Below are 24,314 nucleotides of genomic sequence, written 5' to 3' on the forward strand. Positions count from 1 at the left end.
TCACCATCGTCCCAATTTATACCTTCATGTTTTCATGGAGAGAGACAACACTTGGGAAGTTGCTGCTCCATCATCAAGGATTGTGCCTCTTCAATCTTGCTCCCTTATAACCTATTGTCATCATTAATTGTTCTTCTTAATGTTTTTTCCATTTCTGATGTATAATGTCTAATTATTGCTGCTGTAATGATGTTCACTGTCTAATATGCTTGTTTCCATTAAGTGCCGTTCTTTATGTTGGAAATATAAGAGGAGTAACTGAGGGGGGGGGGGGGGGGCGTGGGGTTAAATCAGTTACCACTAAAATAAATCCCAGATCCCTTAGATGTCAACTAAAAACTGATCACTGCTGAAACTCGGTAAATACACATAAATTGCTGTAGCTTGGTAAATGCATAGTGTGAATTACTTTAGTAAATTTTAAGATGTTATCAATAATTACTTGCAAGCATGAAAGAAATAACATGAACACATAAGACACTAGGATTTAACGTGGAAACCCAATTTGGGAAAACCACCAATGTAATTAGTTATTTGTTTCTCACTTTTCTGAAGTGAGCCGTGTTAGGAGCCAACCCTGATAAAGGTTACAAAACACACCATTAGGTGTAACCCTGTTAAAAGATTTAATCACCCTGTTAGGAGTGGCCTTGCAAAGGTCTTGAAACAATTCAATAGAATTGCCACCTTGTTAGAGGATTTACAAATGACTGTTAAACCAACTCTATTAAGAGATTTTAGTTCATTGCTACAATGGTTAGAGAGTAACAATGAAATGACCTGATTTGTGATGCAACTGAATTGCTGATTACAAATCTCTGCTTTGGTTCATATTTGATCCTTCTTTGATCGAATAATACTTTTCTGCTCCACAAGGATATCTTCTTTATCCTTCAAGTTCGCTTCCTCTCTTTTTATTTCTTTCAATACATTCAACTTGCATCTCACACACACTTTGAAATCACAACTTGACCTTTTACTTATACCTTTTACATTGTCAAGTCGGCTCAAATACAAATTAGAATAGTCAATATTTATCACCTCAGTCGGCTAGAATCAATAGTTAAAATAATTAAGCTTTACATGCCAAAATAAGAAAATCCTTTAGTAGCTGACCCTGCTTAACTGCTTAACTTCTCCCTCTATGAAGGAACTGCTTAACTTCTCCCTTTACAAAATTTCGAAAGATATGATAGTAAACTTCTCCTTCTTTGACAACACATGCCAAAGACAATTCTGATTAGTATCAATGTACCTTGAGTACAGATTCATCTGCAATATGTCCTTGTCAATACTGCATCAACTGATTGATTCAACTTGGTTCCTGTTGATGCATCACTAAACTTTATTTAGTGAGCTTCAGATAGGGGAATTACCCCTAGCTTACCTCTTAGATACAAAAATGCATCCTTAGGTAATGGCTTGGTGAATATATTAGCAATTTGTTCTTTTGTATGCACATATTCCAATCTAATTTCTTTGTCCTGTACTAATTCTCTTACAAAGTGATATTTGATAGCAATTTGCTTTGTTTTGGAATGTATTACTGGATTCTTTAATATGTTGATTGCACTTGTGTTATCACAATACATCACTATTGGCTCTTTGATTTCAACCTTCATTCCTTCCAACAACTGTTTGAACCAAACAATGTTAGAATAATTCACTGTTGTTGCTGCTACATATTCTGCTTCTGTTGTGGATTGAGATGTGCAATTTTGCTTCTTGCTTGTCCAAGATACCAATCTTTTACCAAGAAGGAATGCTCCACCACTAGTGCTTTTTCTGTCATCAAGATTTCCTGCACAATCAACATCAGTAAATACTTTTAGGTCAAGGTTGCCTCCAAGTTTGTACCATAAGCCATAGTTTTCAGTACCTCTCAGATATCTCAAGATTCTTTTTATTGCCATCATGTGGTTTTCTCTAGGTTTAGTTGAGAATCTTGCCACTATCCCAATTGCTAAGGCAATATCAGGCCTTGCATGTACCACATATTGTAGTTTCCCAATCATTGATCTATATAGGGTCTGATCTACTTCTTTGGAGTCATCATCTTTTGTAAGCTTAAGTTCAGTACACATGGGGGTTCCAACCTGGTTTTGAATCTTCCATTCCAAATTTTTTGAGTATTTCTTTGATGTACTTAGATTGAGTGATATAGATACCATTTTTGTTCTGCTGTATTTGCAATCCAACAAAGAATTTTATTTTACCAAACATGGACATTTCAAATTCTTTATTCATTTGTTCTGAAAATGCCTTGCATAAATCATCATTTCTTGTGAATAGAGTATCATCCACAAATATTTCTGTCAAAACAATCTTCTTATCATGTCTTTCCTAGATGTATAGGTTGCTGTTATCATTTGTTCTTTGAAAACCAATTTGTATTAAATAGTTACGTAGTCTTTCATACCAAGCTCTAGGAGCTTGTTTTAGACCATATAGGGCTTTGTGTAATTTGTAGACCATGTCCCTTTTGTTTGGATCAACAAAACCTTCTGGCTGCTCAATGTAGATTTCCTCATCAAGTATTCTATTCAAAAATGCAGATTTAACATCTATCTAATATACTTTGAATCCTTTGTGAGCTATACATAAGCCAGTAAAGTCCTAACACCTTCTAATCTTGAAACAGGGGCAAAAGTTTCACCGTAATCAATACCTTCTTGAGAATAACCTTTACATGCCAACCTTGCTTTGTTTCTTGACACTTTTCCATCTTCATTCAGCTTATTTCCGAATACACATTTTGTACCAATTACATTTTTATCTTTGGGCCTAGGTACAAGAGTCCAAGTTTTATTCTTTTCTATCTGCTCTATTTCTTCATTCATAGCCTCAATCCAACTTTCATTTTCCAGTGCATCTTTAACACTTCTAGGTTCAAATTCAGCAAGTAAACATGTACCTTTTAGTTTGCTTCTTGTCATTGTTCCATCAGATTTGTCTCCAATAATCTGATCAGATGCATGATGCCTTCTGACATATTTAGCCAATACAGGTTCTTTGACTTTTGAATGAGCTACATTGTCTTCATTTTGAATTTCAACTTCTGGCCTGAGTCCTTCTATCTGTGGCTCAGGTTCTTCAGACTTGATATGCACTAACTTGGTAGCCTTTGAATGTGACTCGGGTCCTTGTGACTCGGTTGCAGTAGCTGATGGAGATTTGGAGAGCTCGGGAGATGAAGTCTCCTTTTTGTCAAATGTGTTTGGTAATGTATCAGGTTCATAGTAGACAAATCTTTTGTAGTCTTCTGGCTTCTTTTTGCTTTCTTCTTTAGTCTTTTCTGCAAATTCATCAATTCTCACATATGCACTTTCTATGATTTTGTGAATGGACAAATTGAGACATTTGTATGCTTTACTTCTGCAAGAATATCCTAGAAATATAACTTCATCACCTTTTACATCAAATTTGCCTTTTCTAGATTCTTTCAAGATATAATATTTGTTGCCAAATACTTTCAAGTAACTTGCATTGGGTTTGTAGCCATACCATAGCTCATAGGGAGTTTTGTTTGAGTCCTCCTTCAACTGAACTCGGTTCAAAGTATGAATTGCAGTGTCGATAGCTTCCTTCCAGTATTTGATAGCAACATTCTTTTCAATCATTAGTGTCCTTGCACAATCCATGATGGATCTGTTTCTTCTTTCAGCTATTCCATTTTGCTTAGGAGTACCAGGGGCTGATACTTGTCTTTTGATTCCTTTTTCAATGCAAAAATTGTTGAATTCATTTGAGATGAATTCACCACCTCTATCTAATCTTAAGCATTTCAATATTTTTCTAGTTTCTTTTTCTACTCTAGCCAGATACCATTTGAATTTCTCAAAAGCTTTTGATTTTTCTTTGAGATACATAACAGTCATCATTCTAGAATAATCATCAACAAAAAGAATGAAAAACTTTTTTCCACTATAGGTTTCTATTCCAATGGGTCCATATAAATCAATATGCACAATTTCGAAGACATCTTCTGATTGATAATTTTTGCATAATCCAACATCAGGTTTCTTCAAATTAGGAAGACCTCTTACTCTTCTGAGTTTGCTAATCTTGACCATATTATCAAAGTTCACATGACATAGTCTTCTGTCCCATAGCCAACTTTCTTCTACTTGAGCAATGAAACATGAACAATCACCAAGATCAAGATAAAATAGGTTACCTTTTGTTTGTATACCTAATCCAATCAGATTTCCTTGGTTATCTCGTAATCTTGCCTTGTCATTCATGAATTCTACCTTGAATCCAATGTTGTTCAGCTATGCCACACTCAACAAATTATGTTTTAGTCCTTCAACTCAATAGGCATTGTCACATACAAGTTCATTGGTTAATGAGATTCGGCCTTTCCCTTTTGTGCAACAAGGTTCATTGTTCCCAAACCTTACACTACCTCCATCTTAGTGTTCAAAATGTTCAAACTTAGTTTTGTCTTCAGTCATATGGTGAGAACATCCACTATCTATGATCCATGTGTCATTTTTGCTAACACGAGAGACAAGTGACATCTTATCTCCTTCATCATCAGATTTATCTTTTACAGCACTATATACTTTTTCATCTTCACTGTTATCAGAATCTTTAGCCATTAAACAAGTTTTCTTGCCTTTGTCTTTGTAGGACTTGTGACCTTTGAATTCCTTCTTTCCTTTGTACTTGTGGCTTTTCTTTTCTTCCTTGCCTTCTCTGTTTGGACACCTAGCAACAATATGACCAATTTCTTCACAAGAAAAACATATTAGAGAGATCTTACTTTTGTACTTTCCTCTGCTCCTGGAATATTTCTTTGCAAGTAGAGCTTCAACAATTTCAAGATCACTGTTTGAACTTTCTTTAGTTTCTTCCTCACTTTCTGATTGATTATGTTTTATTTTCTTACCTTTTTCTTTGAGTGAGAGTTTAACTTCAAATGCAGACTCAATATTCTTAGATGCAAGAACATAGTTATCAAAGTTGTCTAGTTCAAAAGCTGTCAATCTTCTTACTAGGGCATCCAAACTTAGCTTGTTATTTGAATCACATCTCTTTTCTTGAATAGCAGACACTCTAATTGCATAGATAGGAAGCAAAGTTCTGAGAATTTTACTTACAACAGTTTCTTCTTTGATTTCTCCTCCAGATGCTCTGATTGCACTAACATTAGCATTGATTCTTTCGACGTATTTTGCAACATTTTCATCTTCTCTCATCCTCATTTGATCCTCTAAGACTTTCTGCTTTGGCTCTTCTTACATTGTCATCTCCTCCATAGATTTCTTTCAGTTTGTTCCACATATCAAAAGCAGTTTTACAATCTTTGACCTCATCAAATTTAGTATAACTGAGAGCAGATGCAATGTCAATCATCATGATGTTATGGTTATTCTTCTTAGCAATATCATCAACTGATAATGTTCCAGTGGGAGTTTTCTATTCTTCATCAAGATATTTGCATCCTAAATCACTGATGGTAGCCAAAAGAAGCCTCATAAGTCCTTGCCATACTGCAAAGTTGTCTCTGTTCAGCTTTGGAATCTCTCTCTTGTAAGACATTCTGATCTTTAGCTTAGGTCCTTGAAACCTTCTCTACAAGCACCAAAAGCTATGATACCAGTTATTGGAAATATATAAAATAAATCCCAGATCCGTTAGATGTCAACTAAAAACTAATCACTGCTGAAACTCGGTAAATACACAGAAATTGCTGTAACTCGGTAAATGCATAGTGTGAATTACTTTAGTAAATCTTAAGATGTTATTAGTAATTACTTGCAAGCATGAAAGAAATAACATGAACACATAAGACACCAGGATTTAACGTGGAAACCCAATTTGGGAAAAACCACCAATGTAACTAGTTACTGTTTTTCACTCTTCTGAAGTGAGCCCTATTAGGAGTCAACCCTGATAAAGGTTACAAAACACACTGTTAGGTGTGACCCTGTTAAAGGATTTAATCATTCTGTTAGGAGTGGCCACCTTGTTAGAGGATTTACAAATGGCTGTTAAACCAACTCTGTTAAGAGATTTTAGTTCACTGCTACAATGGTTAGAGAGTAACAATGAAATGACCTGATTTGTGATTCAACTGAATTGCTGATTACAGATTTCTGCTCTGGTTCATACTTGATTCTTCTTTGATCGAATAATACTTTTCTGCTCCACAAGGATATCTACTTTATCCTTCAAGTTCGCTTCCTCTCTTATTTTTTTCAATACATTCAACTTGCATCTCACACACACTTTGAAATCACAACTTGATCTTTTACTTATACCTTTCACATTGTCAAGTTGGCTCAAATGCAAATTAGAATAGCCAATATTTATCACCTCAGTCGGCTAGAATCAATAGGTAAAATAATTAAGCTTTACATGCCAAAATAAGAAAATCCTTTGGTAGCTGACCCTGCTCGGTAGAAACTGATTTTGAAGCTATTTCTTGTGTTAACCAATAGAAGCTCGGTTAACACTGCGAACTTACAAAATTCCTTTGGTAACTGAGTGAACTCGGTTAACACTGATTCTGTTCAACTGTCCCTTTGTTAACCGAGTGAGCTCAGTTAACACTCTTTTTTGCTTAACTTCCTTCGACGCCCGAGTGAGCTCGGTAGAAACTGCCTTTTGCATAGAGTAAACTCAGGAACGCTCAGTAGACTAGGAAAATTGTTTTCATTGACCAAGTGAGCTCGACATACACTGACTGTCAACTGATATGACATTTGTGTAACATCAAAGACAACACACAATTAATCAATTGTATCCAACACTTCATTCTTGATAGTTGGATGTCCCATCTCAAATAAATTGATCTCCCTTTTGTACCTTTTTTTTTTGAGGGAGTGACAATCTTTCACAATGGCTACTTCTCAAAGGTGTACAACCTTTTGTTCTTAATCACTGACTTGAAATTGTAATTTAATTTTTAATTAAATCTTTTTATATAGGAAGTCTCTACCTTTGATAAATCTTTAATTCAATTTTAATAACTTCCTCTATCAATTGCTTGGCACCATATATGGTGCCATCTTTATTGACATAAGCCCAGTTATATTTTTAAGGGGTTGTGGTCATGGTTTAATACAACTTGTGATCTGATCATTTGGCAGGGACATGCTAGACTACTCATTTATATCCATGAAAGTTTAGTCAAAGATTAGGTATATCTGTTATTTCCCTATTGAACATAAGAATTTTGTTCATGTCAGAAACCTATTGAATATTCTTGAAAGTATACCATACAACATTATCAGTTGTGACACAAACATCTCCATATCCTTCAATTAATGAGTCCATCCATTACCTATCAAATTTACTTCTAGTCTTATCTTCAAATACAGTTATGTATACTATTCTCTTTGGCATGTATGATGTTGGCATGCACCTGAATCAAAATATCAATTATAGACTTGGTTGATTGGCCTAGGGATCCAGCAAATGCAAACTCCTGTACCCCTTGTTTATCACTCTTAGAAAAAGTTTCCCGCTTTGATCTCCACTAGCATGCTAGGCTCACACATATGTCCGGTCTTATGCTAGTAAACCTAAAAAGAGTAACATCTTGATCTGTTTAGTGTATTCGTCCCTATGAAGTAGTCATTTGATGAGTAATTGTTAGTATTGTGCTCTCCCTCACCTTTTCTTTTGATCCTCGTGTTGGGTAGATATTTTGCAACTACCTGTTTACGCAAATTCGATTGTAAAATAGGATTACCAGCCACAACGTGTTAGACAAAGTCTCTCCTAGCTTAAAGGGAAGGCTCCCCCTTCTCACCGTTCCTTGGATCAACCCAAGGTAAGCAAGAAGTTAAGAGATGCTTTAAAGAGTGTTAATAATAATATTTTCTCGTGTTTCAGGAAAGAATCAACTTACTCGTAGAGCGGGTAATGATAAAGATGGATCTCTTAACTACACTTCTCTCTTAAAATTGGAAACATTGGTACTAATAAATTCACATCAACTCACATGCTGATTGAAAGCATACCGGCTTAGATCTATGTCTATTTTCTATACTATAGAATAATAATGAAGCTCACAAGCTCCTATGCAACTCTTCAAAGGTAAATCTCTACTATTGGGGCGCATAAACTTCCAGAAGTAGATGATTTCTACACTATAATAAAAAAGTAATTTCAGTTCACAGACATGAAAGTACCTTAATTCTAACAAATTGCATGAATATAAGATTGTAATATAAACTACAATAACAACTTCTAGTTCATACCACCACAATTGCTTCCAGTCACAACTTCAAATTCAATTGCTTCTTGTACTCACTTTGCTCTAATACACATACAAGATTAACATGAATAAAAGATAGTAAACACAAATTGTAGTCACAACTTCCAATTTGATCTACAACAATTGCTTCCAATCAAAGCTACGAATTCAATTGCTTCTTTTTATGCACTTTTCTTTCAAACTTACTACAAAATCACAATTGTGCTTGGACAAACTTGGCAGAGCTTTCGTGCATATAAAATATATGATTGTTTACGGTAAGCGAACTCTTTTATATATTTGAAGGAGTGAGTGAAAAGAGGAGAAAAAGGTGGGAGAAACTCAAACACCTTGACTCAGTCAAATTAAGAAAGAAGATTTATTGGATTACATGATTGAAGGTATGTGTAATCGGGTTGCATGCAAATGGATTATACGCAACCTATAAGCTGAAAATGCACTTGAAGAAAATGTTGATATTTTTGATTCTGAATGAATCAATCCTATAGATTATTGACAAAGGCCTTGTACTTGGCGATGCAATCATGGATGATCAAAAGATTGGGAGTTCCTGTATTTCGTACCACTCTCTTCACCTTGATAACCATGGTGTTGCATCTTTTGATAGTCTTTGATTCTCTTTGATGAATTGCAAATTGTCATTTGAAAACTTGATGTAATCAAGCTTTTCTCATTACATAGTTGTGAATTCTCCCTTATTAGATTTGCAAATTCTAGAGTTTTCGACACTTCGAAAACCTTATGAATGATGTCCAGATGTAAACTCAAAACAACTTTCCCTGCAACCTCTTTAACTTGTTTTTTATTTATTATTTATTTTTGGATCAAAATGCTTGGCACACTCCCACAAAAACTCAGGTTATAGGGCGGCGATTGAGAAAGTGGAGATCAAAAGAATATTGCTTTTTTTGATTTGAAGCATGTCTTCTTGACATGATGTCTCTATTCTTTGAAGAAATTTTGACATATCTTGACTTGAAGAGATCGCTACAACATGAAAATTTCAAAGAGTGAAGCATCTTTTAATGTGATTGAATCCATGAGGGTTTCAAGATTTGGACAATAGTGGCAGATCCATGGAGGATATGTGTTCTAGGTATGATTTAGATAATTTTTAAACACTAAAAAAGGCTGGAAATAGTTTGAGCAACTTGTATTTTGGGCAACAATAGCCAAAATTGGGTTTTACAAGGTGGATTGCATGTAGGCAAAATAGGGCTTTTCTCTGAATGGCTAAGAATGCAATTTGGAAGCATATGGATGTATATAGCATGAGAATTTTTTTGCTATAAAATTTGAGTTTTTACCAAAATCGGGTTTCACAAGTGCATTAACATGTTGAAAAAGTGAAATTTCACTTAAGTGATTTAAATTAAAACATTAAAGTGCAACTCAACATCAAAATAGACTATAAAGTGGTCTTTAATAACTTAAATCACTTAAGTTATAAATTTAAAGTCAAAAAGTGAATCTATTTAACTAAAAAACATAACATAAAGTGAGTTTAAGTAATATATTTAAAAAAAGTGTTATATAACATCAAATTATAAGGTCTAATATTTAAAATATGCAGTGGGGTTTCTAAATCCCCTTACATATGCACTTAATAAATTTTGACTGACACCTCCAATAAAGTCCCAAATTAGCTCAAAACAAGAGCATGGCCGAAAACAAGAGATTGAAGGAAACAAAAAGATAAAATCAATCCAAACAAACACTCAAAAACACAAAAATGATTTCAAAGGTCTCAAAAATCAAGTATAGGCTAACAAATTGAAAAAGCGAAAAGGACTTGATGAGAGGCTTCAGTAAAAAGACCCATTCTACGAATTGTGAATGATTGATTGATCAATCTTTGCCAATCAATTAGTGAGTTACTTTAGAGAAATATTAAACTTAATTGGAATTTTTTTTGTAGTGTTGCCTCCATTTTGTGACGAATTGTGACGACAAAATGAAGGACAACAACTTGCATTGATTTAAAGACCCTAAATAACATTGTAGTCATTTGATGAGTAATTGCCAGTTTTTTTGTACTGTTCATGAAGGTAGAGCTATTCATGAATAATCATATCATAGAGTTGATAGTTTTATATATTTCAGATGTTTGGCAAATATTTCCAATGATAAGTCTCTTTACCAAAAATTGGGGTCATTACAACTGGTTCCACTCTATGTACTGTTTCAGGTCCATGCTTTCATTCAATCTTTCTTCTGCTTCTTTTGCAAAAGTAGCACTGATGGTCTGGTAACTTCATAGGCCAAAACCACCATATTTTAGTGATCTACAGATTTGTTGATAGTAGATAACTGATCAGTAAGATTCATTGTTGCAAAAAGTATTTAGAGATTGATATTCCTTCCTACAACTTAGTAGAAAGCAAAATATTCTTTAGTTAGTACTTGTTGATGTTAGTTTTGTACCACTACATAACATATAGCCATTGAATACTTGATATGGAATATCAAACACTCAATCCTTCTCTTGAAAAGTAAATACTCATGAGGACATGAGAAAAACTCCAATGTTCTTTACACCTGTGGATACTAACTTAGTTATATTAATGTGATTTGTTGGTTAATCACATAGGCGGGCTTACGTTATTCATTCGAAGATAACTTGGACTTTTGTTGTGATGGTCATGATGTCTTGCTTTGTAAAGTATATGAGTGCCAAATGATGTTGATGGTGATGATGATGGAGGGTGCGTGTTCAAATGACTTATGCCTTCGTAACTTTCTTCCAAGAATGAATTCCAACTACTAAACTACTTACTGCCTTACTCCTACTCCTATGAATGGAAATATTAGCAAATGGATAGAGATCGAATCTAATGAAAGCTTACCAGCAACTCTACCTCCATAGATGCAATGATTCAAAGGAAAAATACCAGTTTACCACGCAAGGCTTCCTAACTAGCCGCTAGGATGCTAGTGGCCTAGTTTATAGATCCCTATCAAACATCCACTAATATCACCATACAACTATCCATCTACTCTTACTCTTACTTAACAACTTTCTTGAAATGAAATCTACTTAAACAACTTCAATGAAATTTAACTCTAACTATTGGAAGTAGAAACCATGCAATAACACCAAGTGTTCTTAATCACCATGCAAGTCACAACAATGATAAAGAGAAGCAATTTCGGTATTATCTTAAGCAACAATTTTCTTCAACCCTTTACAAATGAGAGCAAATGGCCTTATATAGGGGCCAAAATTACAACCAATGATAGAGATTAAGAGGCAAAATCAACGATCTAGATCTAATCCCAAAAATCCTAATTAGGTTTGCCACCTCATTGGCCAATGAGAAGACGCCACTTCATCAATGGACCAATGAAAAAAAGGAAAAGTGGCAACCAATGAGAAGGCACCAATATGGTAGCCAATCAGAATCAGACACCTATCCTACCCAAGAAGAAGGAGAATTTTCCACTTGGGCTTACATCAAATGATCCTCTAATATAATTCTACTCTTTTTTTCATCTTTTTAGCCAAGGCAATGAACTTGGCTAGCTTGTCGTTGACTTCCTTCATGGGAGGGCAAGGCATGTGCTTCATCTTGAGCTCAGCTAAATCCATTATGTTGCTTGCTTCTTGCAATGTCTTCTCATGATCCTTCTCATATTCTTTCACATATTCGATAAAGGCATTGAGGGAGGCAAGGGTGCCCAAATGCTTCTTCTTAATGGCAATCTTCCCCAGCTCATCCAATCTCGATCCAAATTTTGTCTTATTGACGTTCTCCTCTTTGATATCTTCAAAATCAAGTGCAGCCCCAACATCGCTCATCATGGTTGAAATGGAAGTGTCAACGCCTGGGTTGTGCTGTGCAATCTCATTCCGTATTTTTTCAAGTATCCTCAATTTGATAGTCAGGGCAACAAACCAAAATTCCACTGTATTCATTCCTCCATCTACCAACTTGGTTCTCTCCAGAATTCAAATATCTCTCTGGTAGCTCAATAAATGCTTGTAGCCTGGGAATGGATAAGTCCTTGACTGGAAGGAAATCCTTCCACTCCCCTTCAAATATTCTAAATTTGTCTCTAATAGCCACCAATGACCTGAATGTTGTGATAAAGGAATGCAAGAAATTTCACCCATCTTGAATTATAGCATGGATCCAATCCTTGACTTCGTGCAGCTGAGCCAATATCTCTTCTATATTGCCCCTACTGTCTTGCGGAAGGGTTGCTTGGTGCAACTGTTGGATAGGCTGGCAATCTCTCCAATGCTTGTTTTCAGCCTTCAACTTTACAATCCTCTCGTCTGCCTTCCTTAACCTTTCTCTAATTGAAACCATGCCTTTTTGGATCTCTTCACATTCCATGTCATTCGTGATTCTTACCAAGTTATGCTCTACTATCTCATACTCCTCAGCTACAATCTCATCCACTGCCTTGCTAACCTTTGGTATAGCAATCTAAACTTTTCAGTGACCCTCATCATCACTCCTAATTACCTTTGCCACCGTTTTTGCAATTTGTTTCTATTTTTCACTATCTTCCTTTTCCACTAACTCTTGAATATCTTCAACTGTTCGGACAATCACCACCTCGCTTCTTGGCATAAGCATTTGCCTTAACCATAGCGGTGCAATACATCTCCCCAAATCTGGATTTGGTTCGACTAGCAAAGCATCACCAACGGCCTTGGGCGCCTGGCTTATTTCTTCAATATCAATTGGCCTATCCTCTTCTTCCTAGTGACTTGTCATATCATCTTCATGTTGGTTCTCCGAGAGAGGAGAGAACTCGGTAGTGTCACTGTAACCGTTTGATTCTGAATCAGAGCTCACCTCTACCGCGACCCCTTGTCCACTTGTATTATCCTCTTGGTCTCTAGCCTCAGTTATGCTCTCCCTTGACGGTGCTGCATCCTATCTCTTTGTTGGAGGTTCCTGATGTTCTTTACTTTTCTCAACCTCCAAATTTCTCTTCTTGCTCTTAACTGCTCTTTGTTGTTGGCTACTGCCTCCACCTTTTTGTCCTATTGACCTCGTTGGACCTCCCTCTGGTTTCATATTCTCATAAGTAAGGTTTACCTTCTGACTTTGTAATTGCCTATTGTACCACGACTCAGTGTGTAGATCAACTGCCCTTGTAACTGCCTCTAAGGAAGGATCCTGATGATCATCCCAATCCATTGGACCAAATTCTGTTCCATCCATTGTATCATAATCCTCTCTTAGCACATTTTCATCCTCTTCTAGTTGATCGGGAATATCAAGGCCTCTCCATTTGATTGCCCTCATCATGCCCACTAACAATCTTGAGAATGCTAGCTTTCTCACATGAAAGTCATCCTGTGCATTGGCCCAAAAATCTTCTATAGTACAAAATGTTTGAATGCGTTTTCATGAGATGCCTTGATAAGACCATTAGGATCAAATCCTTGTCTTTCTCTATACCATTCTAGATGATACCATTCTAATTCTTTCTCCACAGCTGCAAAGGCAACAAGATTGGGGCAAGTATCATTGCCTATTCCAAATGAGAAGGTAATCCCTGTGTCACCTTTAAGTTTAATCATTTTGTTGTAATGCTCAAGTTGCCTAGCCAATTCCATCAAAATTATCTTGTCAAGTGGGTACCTTCAAAGTCTCTTGGGACAAATTGTACTTCCTGCCACTCTAATGTATGTGAATTGCGGAAATTGGATGAACCAACTCCCATACTTCTTAACTTTTACTTCTGCTTCCGTTGAGAGCCTTCTAGTAGGGTGTCCCTTATAATATCCTTACTGTCTTCATGGCAAAGGCGTCATAAAACATCTTATAATCTTTGGTGTTGTGCAATTGAAGTTATGGATAGCACTCATGCACCAAACATTTCCCTGACCCATTGCCAATCACTCCTAAGGCCTTAAGTCCAGGATTGTCATATAGTCTTGCAATCAAATAGAAAAGATAGGATCCCATGTAGAATTGCTTTTGATCTTGCACTGTCCTAAGTTGCAACTCTAAATTTTCACTTATAATGCAATTTTAAATATACAAACACAATTTTAAACTAGTCTAGAATGCACTTTAACTCCTATGATATGGAGACAAACTAGACATAAATACGGAAACAATTAAATATTTCACTATATTTACGTTTATCAAGTTTAAAATGCAATAATGACCTAGTCCACTTGTCCAAACATTAAAATATTTATAGAATTTTAAAAATAATTATAAAAGGACAACTTAACAATATTTTAAACCCTAATGCAAATAAATAAAATAGATATGCTTACAGATTGTGCTGGAAATAAGATTTGCACATAGAGACACTCCTTACAGAGGATCCATCTACTGCAAATTTATCCAGATCGCATAAAATTCACCCAATAATTCAAATCCACGAGCTTTGTTCAATCGCTCATTCCTTTACCAATGAAAGAATATAATATATTGAAGTGTGCATAAGATATGTAAAATTTTAAATATGAATATGAATTCCCTCAATTGTTTTTTACAAATTGAATTTATAATAGATGGAGAGGTGTTGGTTGCCTTTCCAGACTCTGCCTCCTTTCATAACAAATAGCTAACCATAATAAACACAAAATTTTAGTATAATTTCTGACTTAGTGATTAATGTTTCATGTTCTTTAAATGATGACCAAACTTAATTTTAATAGTTTAGGCGATGGTGGAACAAATTAAATTCTCGTGTTCCATATCCATGAGGGCTCTTCCTTCCTTCGTATAACTTTGTAGTGTTTGATAAGGTGCATATAATTTACTCTCCACACCCCGAGACACCATGCCCTCCAGCGGTTCATCCTGTGCGTATCTTCATTCGGATGCAGGCGCCTCCATATCAAATACTTCTTCTTAAAGACTTTACACGAGCATCCACCTCCTACACAAACACAAACTGTTATTAAATATTGCTAAGTGATTTGATATCTTAATGTTGATCTCACTACTTCCATGGTAATTTATTTTTAATGTTACAGCTGCTCACGTTTGAAGACTCTTCACTTTGTGCAGATGGAGTCATCACAAATTAAAGACATGTTCCATAGTGCCACATATTTCTTTCAGAACATCTCTTAATTCAAAAGCCTGGCAGGCTCATGATGACTGGTTGTATTTCACAGGAAAGAAAGCGTGATGCACATTTTTATTTATTTATTTTGTAAACTCAAAATGATACCGGCAGATATAAATGTATGCTACAGGTGCGTTGTGGCTTCTGTGTAATTCCCACACACCATACAGTTCAAGGTTTGAGTGTTTTATGTAAGAAAGGAGTATCAGGAGTGCCTCTATGTAATCATGTGTTTATCAGATTACCACATCATTGCTGGTCGTTGCTTCATGTTCTCACAACAGCTGTCTCTAAACAGTTGATCTCTGACTTGGACCATGTTGATGGGTCCAAGGTTTGTGTCACCAGCCGTCTTCAATATATATACTGTTGCCTCTCCAAAATACAGAGCTCTGTCATCCATGGCCTTCTTCAATCTCACTGCATAACTAAATCTTGAATAGCAGGGAGATATCCAGCCCATCTTCTAGCAATCTGATATTTCTTCCCAAAACTATGCACATGACAAGGCATGAACTAATGTTACTGGACCTTTGGATAACAGGTTGCTTTGAGATTCAACATGACTGACTAACCTTTTATGTCTTCCTTTTAAGATTCATTTATATGTAACCAATACTTCACCCTGTTCTTCAGTTATTTCTTGCCTCAGCATGAATCTTCATTTGCTGTGTGATTTCTTTAGCCTCTACACGTGTATTGTCTTCATCTGATTTTTGTATCAAGTATTCGCTGTTCAATATACCTGTTGTACAAATGCTTCCAAATTTGCAATATCTGGTGTACCTCAGCATAATGGAATCACGGTACAGATATATATCAAATGATATATTCATATAATGGAATCATGGTACAGATATATATCAAATGAAATATTCATATTCTTATTGTGAATAAGAATAGATGAAGTAAATGTTGCATATAATGTCTTCAACTGTACCTATTTTGAATCTGATATATGAGACTCTGATTGGTATGCTGGTTGATCTGTAAACCTATAATTTAATGCTATTCCATAATGTTCCATACTTAACTTCTCAAAACAATATCATTGCCTTTTGACTGTTCATGATAATGCTGATCATTAGCATCTAGCTCTGTTTTGTATTAAATTAATACAACAGTGGATATCGATGACCTCCTTATACATGACATGTGCTTTAATAGAACTTGATAATATGCTGACATGTTCTCTCTCCATTCACTAATCCCCTTTTATTCTGACATTAATGCTGATAGTAACAGTAACTTTTCCTCTTTAGCATTTCATAACATGACCATAGATGATGATGCTACCTTCATGCTATTTACTTAATCACAATATCACTCATGAATGTTTTCTCCAATTTGAAATATGACTATGCAATTAATGCATGTGCTTTCATCTCTTTCATCTTCTTCATGGAGGCCCTAGCGAAGGTCAAATTTATTTTTTTGGGCTGCATCACACACTTGCCAAAATCAGACCTTAAATCACATTGTCCTTTCACCAGATAAAATTGCCAAATTTTGGAAGAGAAATCTCTGCCAAAGATGGAGAAATCAGACTTCAAAAAAAAAAAAATCGCCCCAGCTGGAAAGAATCAGATCTGCTCCAAAAATCGTCCTAGGGTAGAAATTCGCCCAAGCAAGAAGGAAAAAAATGCTGCCAAGAAATGGAAAATCTGCCCCAAAAATCGCCCAAGCTGAAAATTTGCCTCCCTTAGAAGAAAATCGCACATCCAAGGAGGAGGAGGAAAAAGGAATGAGGAAATAAGAGGGAAGCCCCTCTTATACCACACTTTTTGCCTCTCCAAGTGGGCCGACCTGCCTGGAGGAAAAAAAATTAAATTAGTCCCTTAACTAATGACCCAGATTTAAATGCAACATTAAAATTACTTAGCCTTATAGTGAAATTGGCCCATTTAATTGCTAGTTTTGATCAGAAATTGCAAAATAGAAACAAAGCAAGTCTAAGAGATGTCAAAATTTTTATTTAATAATGTTTTGGCAATTAAAATATCGTTAAAATCAAATCTAGCAAGCCAAAATCGATTGTCAATTCCAAATTACCAATTTCCTTTAACATTTCTAAAATCCTCTAGGCAAAATTTCAACCAATTTAATGCGATTTCACAATTTAATCCAATTTCAATTTTGCAATACACTTTCAATTTTCTTTTCTTTTAACAAAATAAATCCTTTTCCTAGTAGTCAAAATTCAAACTCCAATTTCAATGTCACTATCAAAAATTTCTTCTTTCACCAAAAAAATTCAAGATTTTCCAAAACAACCAAATCTAAAAAATTTCATTTTGAAAATGCTCAAGCTTATATAGTTATATCAAATTTTCAAAATCCATCCGAGTCTAAAAATTTGCAATTTTATTGTGCTGGATGTCATTCTAACCATAAAAAAAAATAATGTTGTTATTGAAACCTGTTTGGCCTAAGGATAAAATTATATGTTCCGGAAAATCAAGTTTCGCATCGGGTGAAAAATAAACCAAATCAAATCTGTCCTGGCCCGAAGGCGTCCAAGGTATAAAGTTACCAATTCGAAACCTCTTGACAATTCCGAAAAATTTGCTAAGGCAACTGAAAAAGGGGGTCCCCAAAAGTTTTGGGGCAATGATGTGAAAACCTCACAATAGTACCCAGCTTCTGACATCTTGCTCTTGACTTATAAGTGTACCAACATTATGGATACTAAAGTGACATTTCGTACTTGCATTACTAATTTGTTGACAGCTTACAACTTTGTAAGAAATCAGAACTCTCTCTATGCTTTTTGTGAAAATTGTAGGGATCATCAACTAGTTCCATTTCTTTGGTCAACACTATTTGCTTTTGGCCTCGATATTCACAAATAATGAGTACCACAAGTGATTGTATTTTCCTTCTCAATTTTTGTGAGTGGGGTAAAATAAAGGCTGTCTACTTGCCATCGTGTCTCACAAAAACATTGTTTCATAAAGACCTCCAGTAACATCAATTATTATTTCAATTTTTGAGTGCAATTATTTTCACTCTTTGTTTCTAATTCTAGTTATGAATAAATTGCATCCTAATTACTACACCTGTAGTACTTGTGCTTTCCCTCAGCTGACCCTGCATGAGTTTTTACCTCTCAAGTTTATGAAGCATATGGTTCAACGGCAACCTACAAACGTCATTCAAATTTGATTCATTGCTTGTTTCTGAATTGCAGGACTTGGAACTATATCTGCTAACATGTACTTGCATCATGCCTCTGAGCATGTTCTGCAGTGAACAGTGTTTGTGCATTCCATCCCTACTTTAATGCCTCTCTTTCAGCAGTGCCACTCATGTTAATTCACAAGTCTTACGAGCCTTCCTCACTTAAATGCACCATGCTTGCAAGACTCAATTTTGCTGACTCTTTGCCCATACTGCTGGAGGAGTCTGTACTTTTTTGCTCCTAGAATGTTCTGTGCCTTTTGATTAAAATGCTCATGCTGCACTAGAGAACTGATTAATCATAAAATTCTGATGCTGAAAGATGTTTGCATGGCAGCTGTATCGTATGCTTCACCTCATGCTGTACCATGCTTACCAGACCATGGCAGTGTGCCTAGCAATCACAAGAAATGCAATCATTTTTGTGGACTGACAATCAGGCTGAGAACAATGTCAGGGACATCAAATTTTAACTTCTTTTGCAACTGAAAATAATAATTAGTTTTGATGCCATATTAGACCTAACACACAAGCTGTAACATTGCATAATACTGCTGCTATATGTTGGCAGCTACACAACTATACTCGTAACCTTGCTCAGCAAGAACTCCTTTGGCCCAATTTAAAAAAAAACTAAAACTAGGCACTCGGTGATTATTCAACATTAACTTTGAAATTTTATCAAACATTTAATGTACATAAATGTTTGATAATATTCTTCAAAGGCATTCTCTGGTTCGGCGCAGGAATGATATATAGATCTGTGCTGATATAAAAACTAACTTTGTCTGCCACCGCCAAGTCATTGGAGCATGTAAGTCGTAAAATCTGTAAATTTTAATATTGTAGCAGCCCAATCAGCCAATCCCGTAGTGCCCTGTGGTTACTCCCTCGAAATGCTGCTATCTTGGCGGGAGACATCAAATTCTTGATATGCCATGGGATCGCATTGGGTAGACAAATGCATATTTGTTCTCTGAATCAGGACTGCTGCAATTCCAGCTGAATAGCCCTGATTCTCTCAGGGCACCCTGCATCGGTGGCCCTACTATTCTAATGGGTGTGCTTGCAGAATGCTATGCTAATTTGAAATTTTCATCATAGAAAAATCAAAACTAGAATTTAATACATACCACAGACTAAAAACAAGTTCAACTCTAAATGAGTTATAGTGCCACTTCCAAATGTGCAATACTATCGTCTATTTAGGGACACTCAAAAGTTATATCTCATTTCCTTGTCACCTACTCATTATACTCAAGTTTTTCATTTGATAGATTCCATTAACTAACGGGGATTTGGGAGTGAAGAACCCAGTGAGGTGGGGTACTGCCCTCATAGGGGTCTTAGGGCAATAGGGGAGTCAACAGGCAGCACCCTTGTGGGGGGGTCTGGGGCAATGTCCTTAACATGGTCAAGGGGTAGCCAAGCCCAAATTAAGGTCTTTGAAACCTTTACCACCGATGGAACTCATGTTTTTTAATTGTAAGCAAGAAAAAATATATTATATGATTTTGCAGTTTTTTTTCTAGAAAGCTTGTAATTTTTCGCATTTACTTGGGAATTTAATGGCAATTAAATTGCCAATAGTTTTTCAAAAATTCGTTGTAGATTTTTTGGGTAAGTAAGTTGCCTAACATTTTGTCTCCAAAGTACTCACAAGCCAAAAGATTTTCTGGAGAGTTCTTCAACCATGCTCATAAGTGTGCGAGTTCTAACAAATCCATGAACAGACAAGAGACTACATTTTATGAACAGACAGACAAGCCACTTTTCTTAGTAAACGTAAAAATACTAGTTTGCCTAACTATATTCTAATGTATCTAATATGGAGAATCATGGTGTTTGTCATGTTTGGCAAGAGCCAAACTTGTCTGTGTGATAGCTAGGAATTTCTGTTAAAGGCCTATATCAAATACTGCCATTTAATCTTAAATCTCAGGATAAATTTGTCCTAAGAAACTCACGAGCTTTGATGCGTTGAAATTTAGTTGAGCTTTCAAGCTGCAGATATTATTTAACAGACACTGGTATTGGTTTATATGCATGTGGTATTGATTTATATGCTTCAATACTCAGATATATGTGCCCCATCTTTGACTTTTTATGCATGTTTCTTACCTTTTCTGTGGTTTGTGCATGTGGAACATCAGGTGCCATATTTAGTCATAGCAATCATGATCCTAAATACAAGATCGAGATGCATTCAGTGGATGCACCTTTTCATGCGGTGAGTTGTTTTCCAGGATAGTTTACTGATTGCCCTATTTTTGACCTAGGTCTAAAGCTGCGCATCATTCCATGCCAAAAACATTATGTTTAGTGAATTTTAAAAAAATATTGAATGTCTGTAATGAATATAGATTTCTATTTATCCTTTTTATTTCAGCGAGAATTATGCATTCCGCTTTTTACCTTTCAATTCCTTAGCATTGCCTTGACAAGTTGAGGGCACTTCATGTTTCCACTACTGAGGTTATATGTATTTAATTTTTTATTAATCTTATGCCTTTCAAAACTCGTTTGTTTCAAAATCAGTACAGATGCTGTGTCATAATTTAGGGCCCACTCCTTTTTCTTTTGCTTCAATGCTTCTGACTGTTGTAACTTCATTCATACCAGGATCCAGGGCAGGAATCAGTTTTGATGACTGACAGAGAGGGGAAAAAATTTGAGTGTTTTCTTCCAAAGACTGATGTATATAAGGACGCCAAGGATTCCAGTGAACAATATACTAGTGGTGTCACTCTGGCAAAAGATAGGCAGATTAAAACTAAGACTCCGGATGAACTTCTTGAGGCATTGAAGGACCAATGTTTTCTGAGAGTCAGCTCCTCCAGATTTTATGCTTATTTCACACAATAATTCTATTTTTCTTAGAATTTACTCTTAAATTACTAGCTTTTCTTTGAAATAGTAAACACATCTGTGCTGCCTTGACAGTTTTGATGTCTGATTCAATGGTCATGCAGCATGATGGGTGGTGGTCTTATGAGTTCTGTTACAAAGGAAATGTTCGGCAAATCCACATAGAAGATAAAAAGGTATTGGATTGACATCAATCTGACTGTAACTACAAACTTAACATATAGCTCTTGACGAGACATATTTAAGATGCGAAAATCCAAAATTCCACAACAACTGACAAATTGCATTTTTGACATAGCTTATTGGTCCTAGTTTTATGCAAAAACATAAGTTTTTTTATATATCATTGGAAAGGTCTATACTAGATGATTCTAATTCTATATGCAAACTGCAAAGAAACAATGCGAAGTAATGATTTGCTAGTGATATGACTATATCATTCTAAAGCAATTTATTACTAGAGCTCTCTAGATGAAAAAGATTTAAATGATGATTATGAAAATTTTAAATTCCGAGATTAAAGCGCTGCAATTTTGTTGTGAGGTGATTTTGTGCATGGCACTCGACTAGCTCTTTTCCGATTGATAAGTAGGAGATATTTTTCCACAACTAGTCTAAGTGTGATATTGCTATCAAGATCCAATTGTGTAGTTTGTGAGTCAAATTCATTGACCCATGTTTCATGAGGAGGGGTTCACTAGAACCCATCTCTCGGGAAAATGAATGAAACACTTAGCACTCAATGCATCTAGGTGATACTCACAGAGGTGAAGCACTAGGACTTCCCAAGAGGTCACCAATCCTAGTACTTCTCCAGCTCAAACACACTTGATGATCGAGTTACTTTGATGGTTAAGCCCATTTTTCTTGCAATCCCAATTGCAAAACTTTCAGCAAGTCTTGTGCCTTATGAATCATTCATTAGAAGGCCCCTTAAGCTCGTCAATTGATAAGTAGGAGATATTTTTTTGCAACAAGTAAAATTGTGATATTGTCAACTATGTAATTTTTGAGCCAAAGTTATTAACCCATGTTTCATGAGTAGTTGTTCACAATAACCCATCTCTCATGAAAATGAATGGAACACTTAGCACTCATTGCATCTAGGTGATGCTCATAGAGGTAAAGCACCAGGACTTCCTAGGAGGTCATCCATCCCAATACTACTCACTCCAGCTCAAGCACGCTTAGCTATAGAGTTTCCTCCATGACTCAACCCACTGTTTTCGCAACCCCATTTGCAAAACCTTCAACAAGTGCTGTATCTTTGAACCATTCATTGCAAAGCCCTTTCAGCTCATCAATTGATGAGTAGGATATATTTTTCCACATCAAGTCTATTTGTGATATTGCTATTAGGATTCAGTTGTGTAGTTTTTGAGTCAAACTCATTGACCCATGATTCCACACAAATGGCCTACTACAGAATAATACAACTTATTCCTTTTTACATCACAACCTCGATGTTTCCAATGAAAAGCACCATCCTTTGGAAGGGATCATACAAAGGAAAATCAAAATGGGGTTCTATTCTTTGTTCAATAGTGCCTAGAGAGGAAGAGGTAGATGCCATTGTAGGTAGTTCTTTTTCCTATGACAAGAAATTTTATACGTATTCAATATAAATGCACAAGCATGAAAAATTCTATAAAAAATAGGTAGATCTTACGGACAATTAAATGGAAATGAAAATGATTAAAAAACTTAAACCAAAATAAAAGAAAATAGAACAAGAACTTACCTTTTCCACTCTTTGTAAGCTTGCAAAGGTGTAGGAATGAAGCACAAACACTTGAAGAAGATTCCCAAATCATTCTTACAACTCCTCCTTGCACAACCAAACTCTTGCTCAACCACCTATCTGCTCCAGCTTAAGATAATAATCTATTTGCACACCACAAGTGAGAATTAGAAGTTAACATAAGCCTTTCAAATCCACTTTTTAGGGTTGTGGATGTCAAAAAATTATTAAATTTGCAAAAAAAATGACTTGGACATTGTCTGTGGGCCTGAATTTGCGCGGGTTCAATGTCAGTTCGCTGCTTATTGTTCTGGTCCACTCGGGCTTGACCGGCTTGTGTCCTAGTTAGAACCAGGCCTTTGTGGCATATATCCTATCTAGTCTCATAGGCGGATTAGAGTCAGACCAATAATACAGACTAGTTCGAACTGTGGCCGGTCTAGAGGCCCAAACCTGCAAATTGGACATACTACCTTAAAACCAAAGATAAGCACCACTAAAACAAGACAAGAATATATTGTGGAAACCTAAGATGGGAAAAACCATGGTGAGTAATGCTGCTAGGATTTGCTTTCCTAATCCAGCCTCACAAATTAAAATATTTGCAATTGTCTTAGGGCACCAATCGAAGGAGTCACCCAACACCTATTAATTTAAAAGCACCGACTTTTTCAGATATGATCTTATTGAAATGAGTACCAACTCAATACCTTCAAATCACCATTCCAGTGTAGCAATCTACCATTATTTTAGTGTTCCAACTCTGATATCAGTACAAAGTTTACAAACACGATTTATCACGACTAACCATATAGAATATCAACTTTGGATTGCAATTCCATTTCAATGATAAACCACAGAAGTGTTCTTATCCTGAATTCAAACAGATTGAAAGTTCAATGTGAACTAAGATAGACTCCAATTAAAAGCATTAATCTGAAAATCCACATATTCCTTTAGTTCTGCAATATAACAAATTATGACATGTTTTAACCCATTTTTCAATACTTAGAAAAATATGCCGAACCCGGATAAATCACCCAAACTTCCTCTGTCAGTCTGTAGAGTATACACTTGATCCTGAATGCTGGAGACCTTAGTGTAATATCCCAAAGGAATTTTTTTCCATAATTTCTTCTCATAGAAGTTTTCAGACTATAAACAGACATTTCATGCAACATAAAACAACAATTGACGAGAAGAATACTCTTGCAAAATTGCGCAGAGTTTGTTATTACA

The 24,314-nt window shown here is 35.7% G+C and overlaps 1 protein-coding gene across 1 annotated transcript in view; it reads left to right on the forward strand.

The window, feature by feature from the left end:
* OS9 (ER lectin-like protein) overlaps window positions 1–24,314 on the forward strand; it is a 94,214-nt gene that overhangs the window by 23,909 nt on the left and 45,991 nt on the right. Inside the window, exons 2-4 of the mRNA XM_089792157.1 lie at window positions 20,620–20,696; window positions 21,089–21,292; window positions 21,439–21,510. Coding sequence (XP_089648283.1) covers window positions 20,620–20,696; window positions 21,089–21,292; window positions 21,439–21,510 — 353 coding nt within the window. The remainder of the gene's footprint in view (window positions 1–20,619; window positions 20,697–21,088; window positions 21,293–21,438; window positions 21,511–24,314) is intronic.

Source organism: Cupressus sempervirens, chromosome 7, assembly GCF_028749045.1.
Source record: "Cupressus sempervirens isolate cs-2001-9-10 chromosome 7, ASM2874904v1, whole genome shotgun sequence".
NCBI lineage: Eukaryota > Viridiplantae > Streptophyta > Pinopsida > Cupressales > Cupressaceae > Cupressus > Cupressus sempervirens.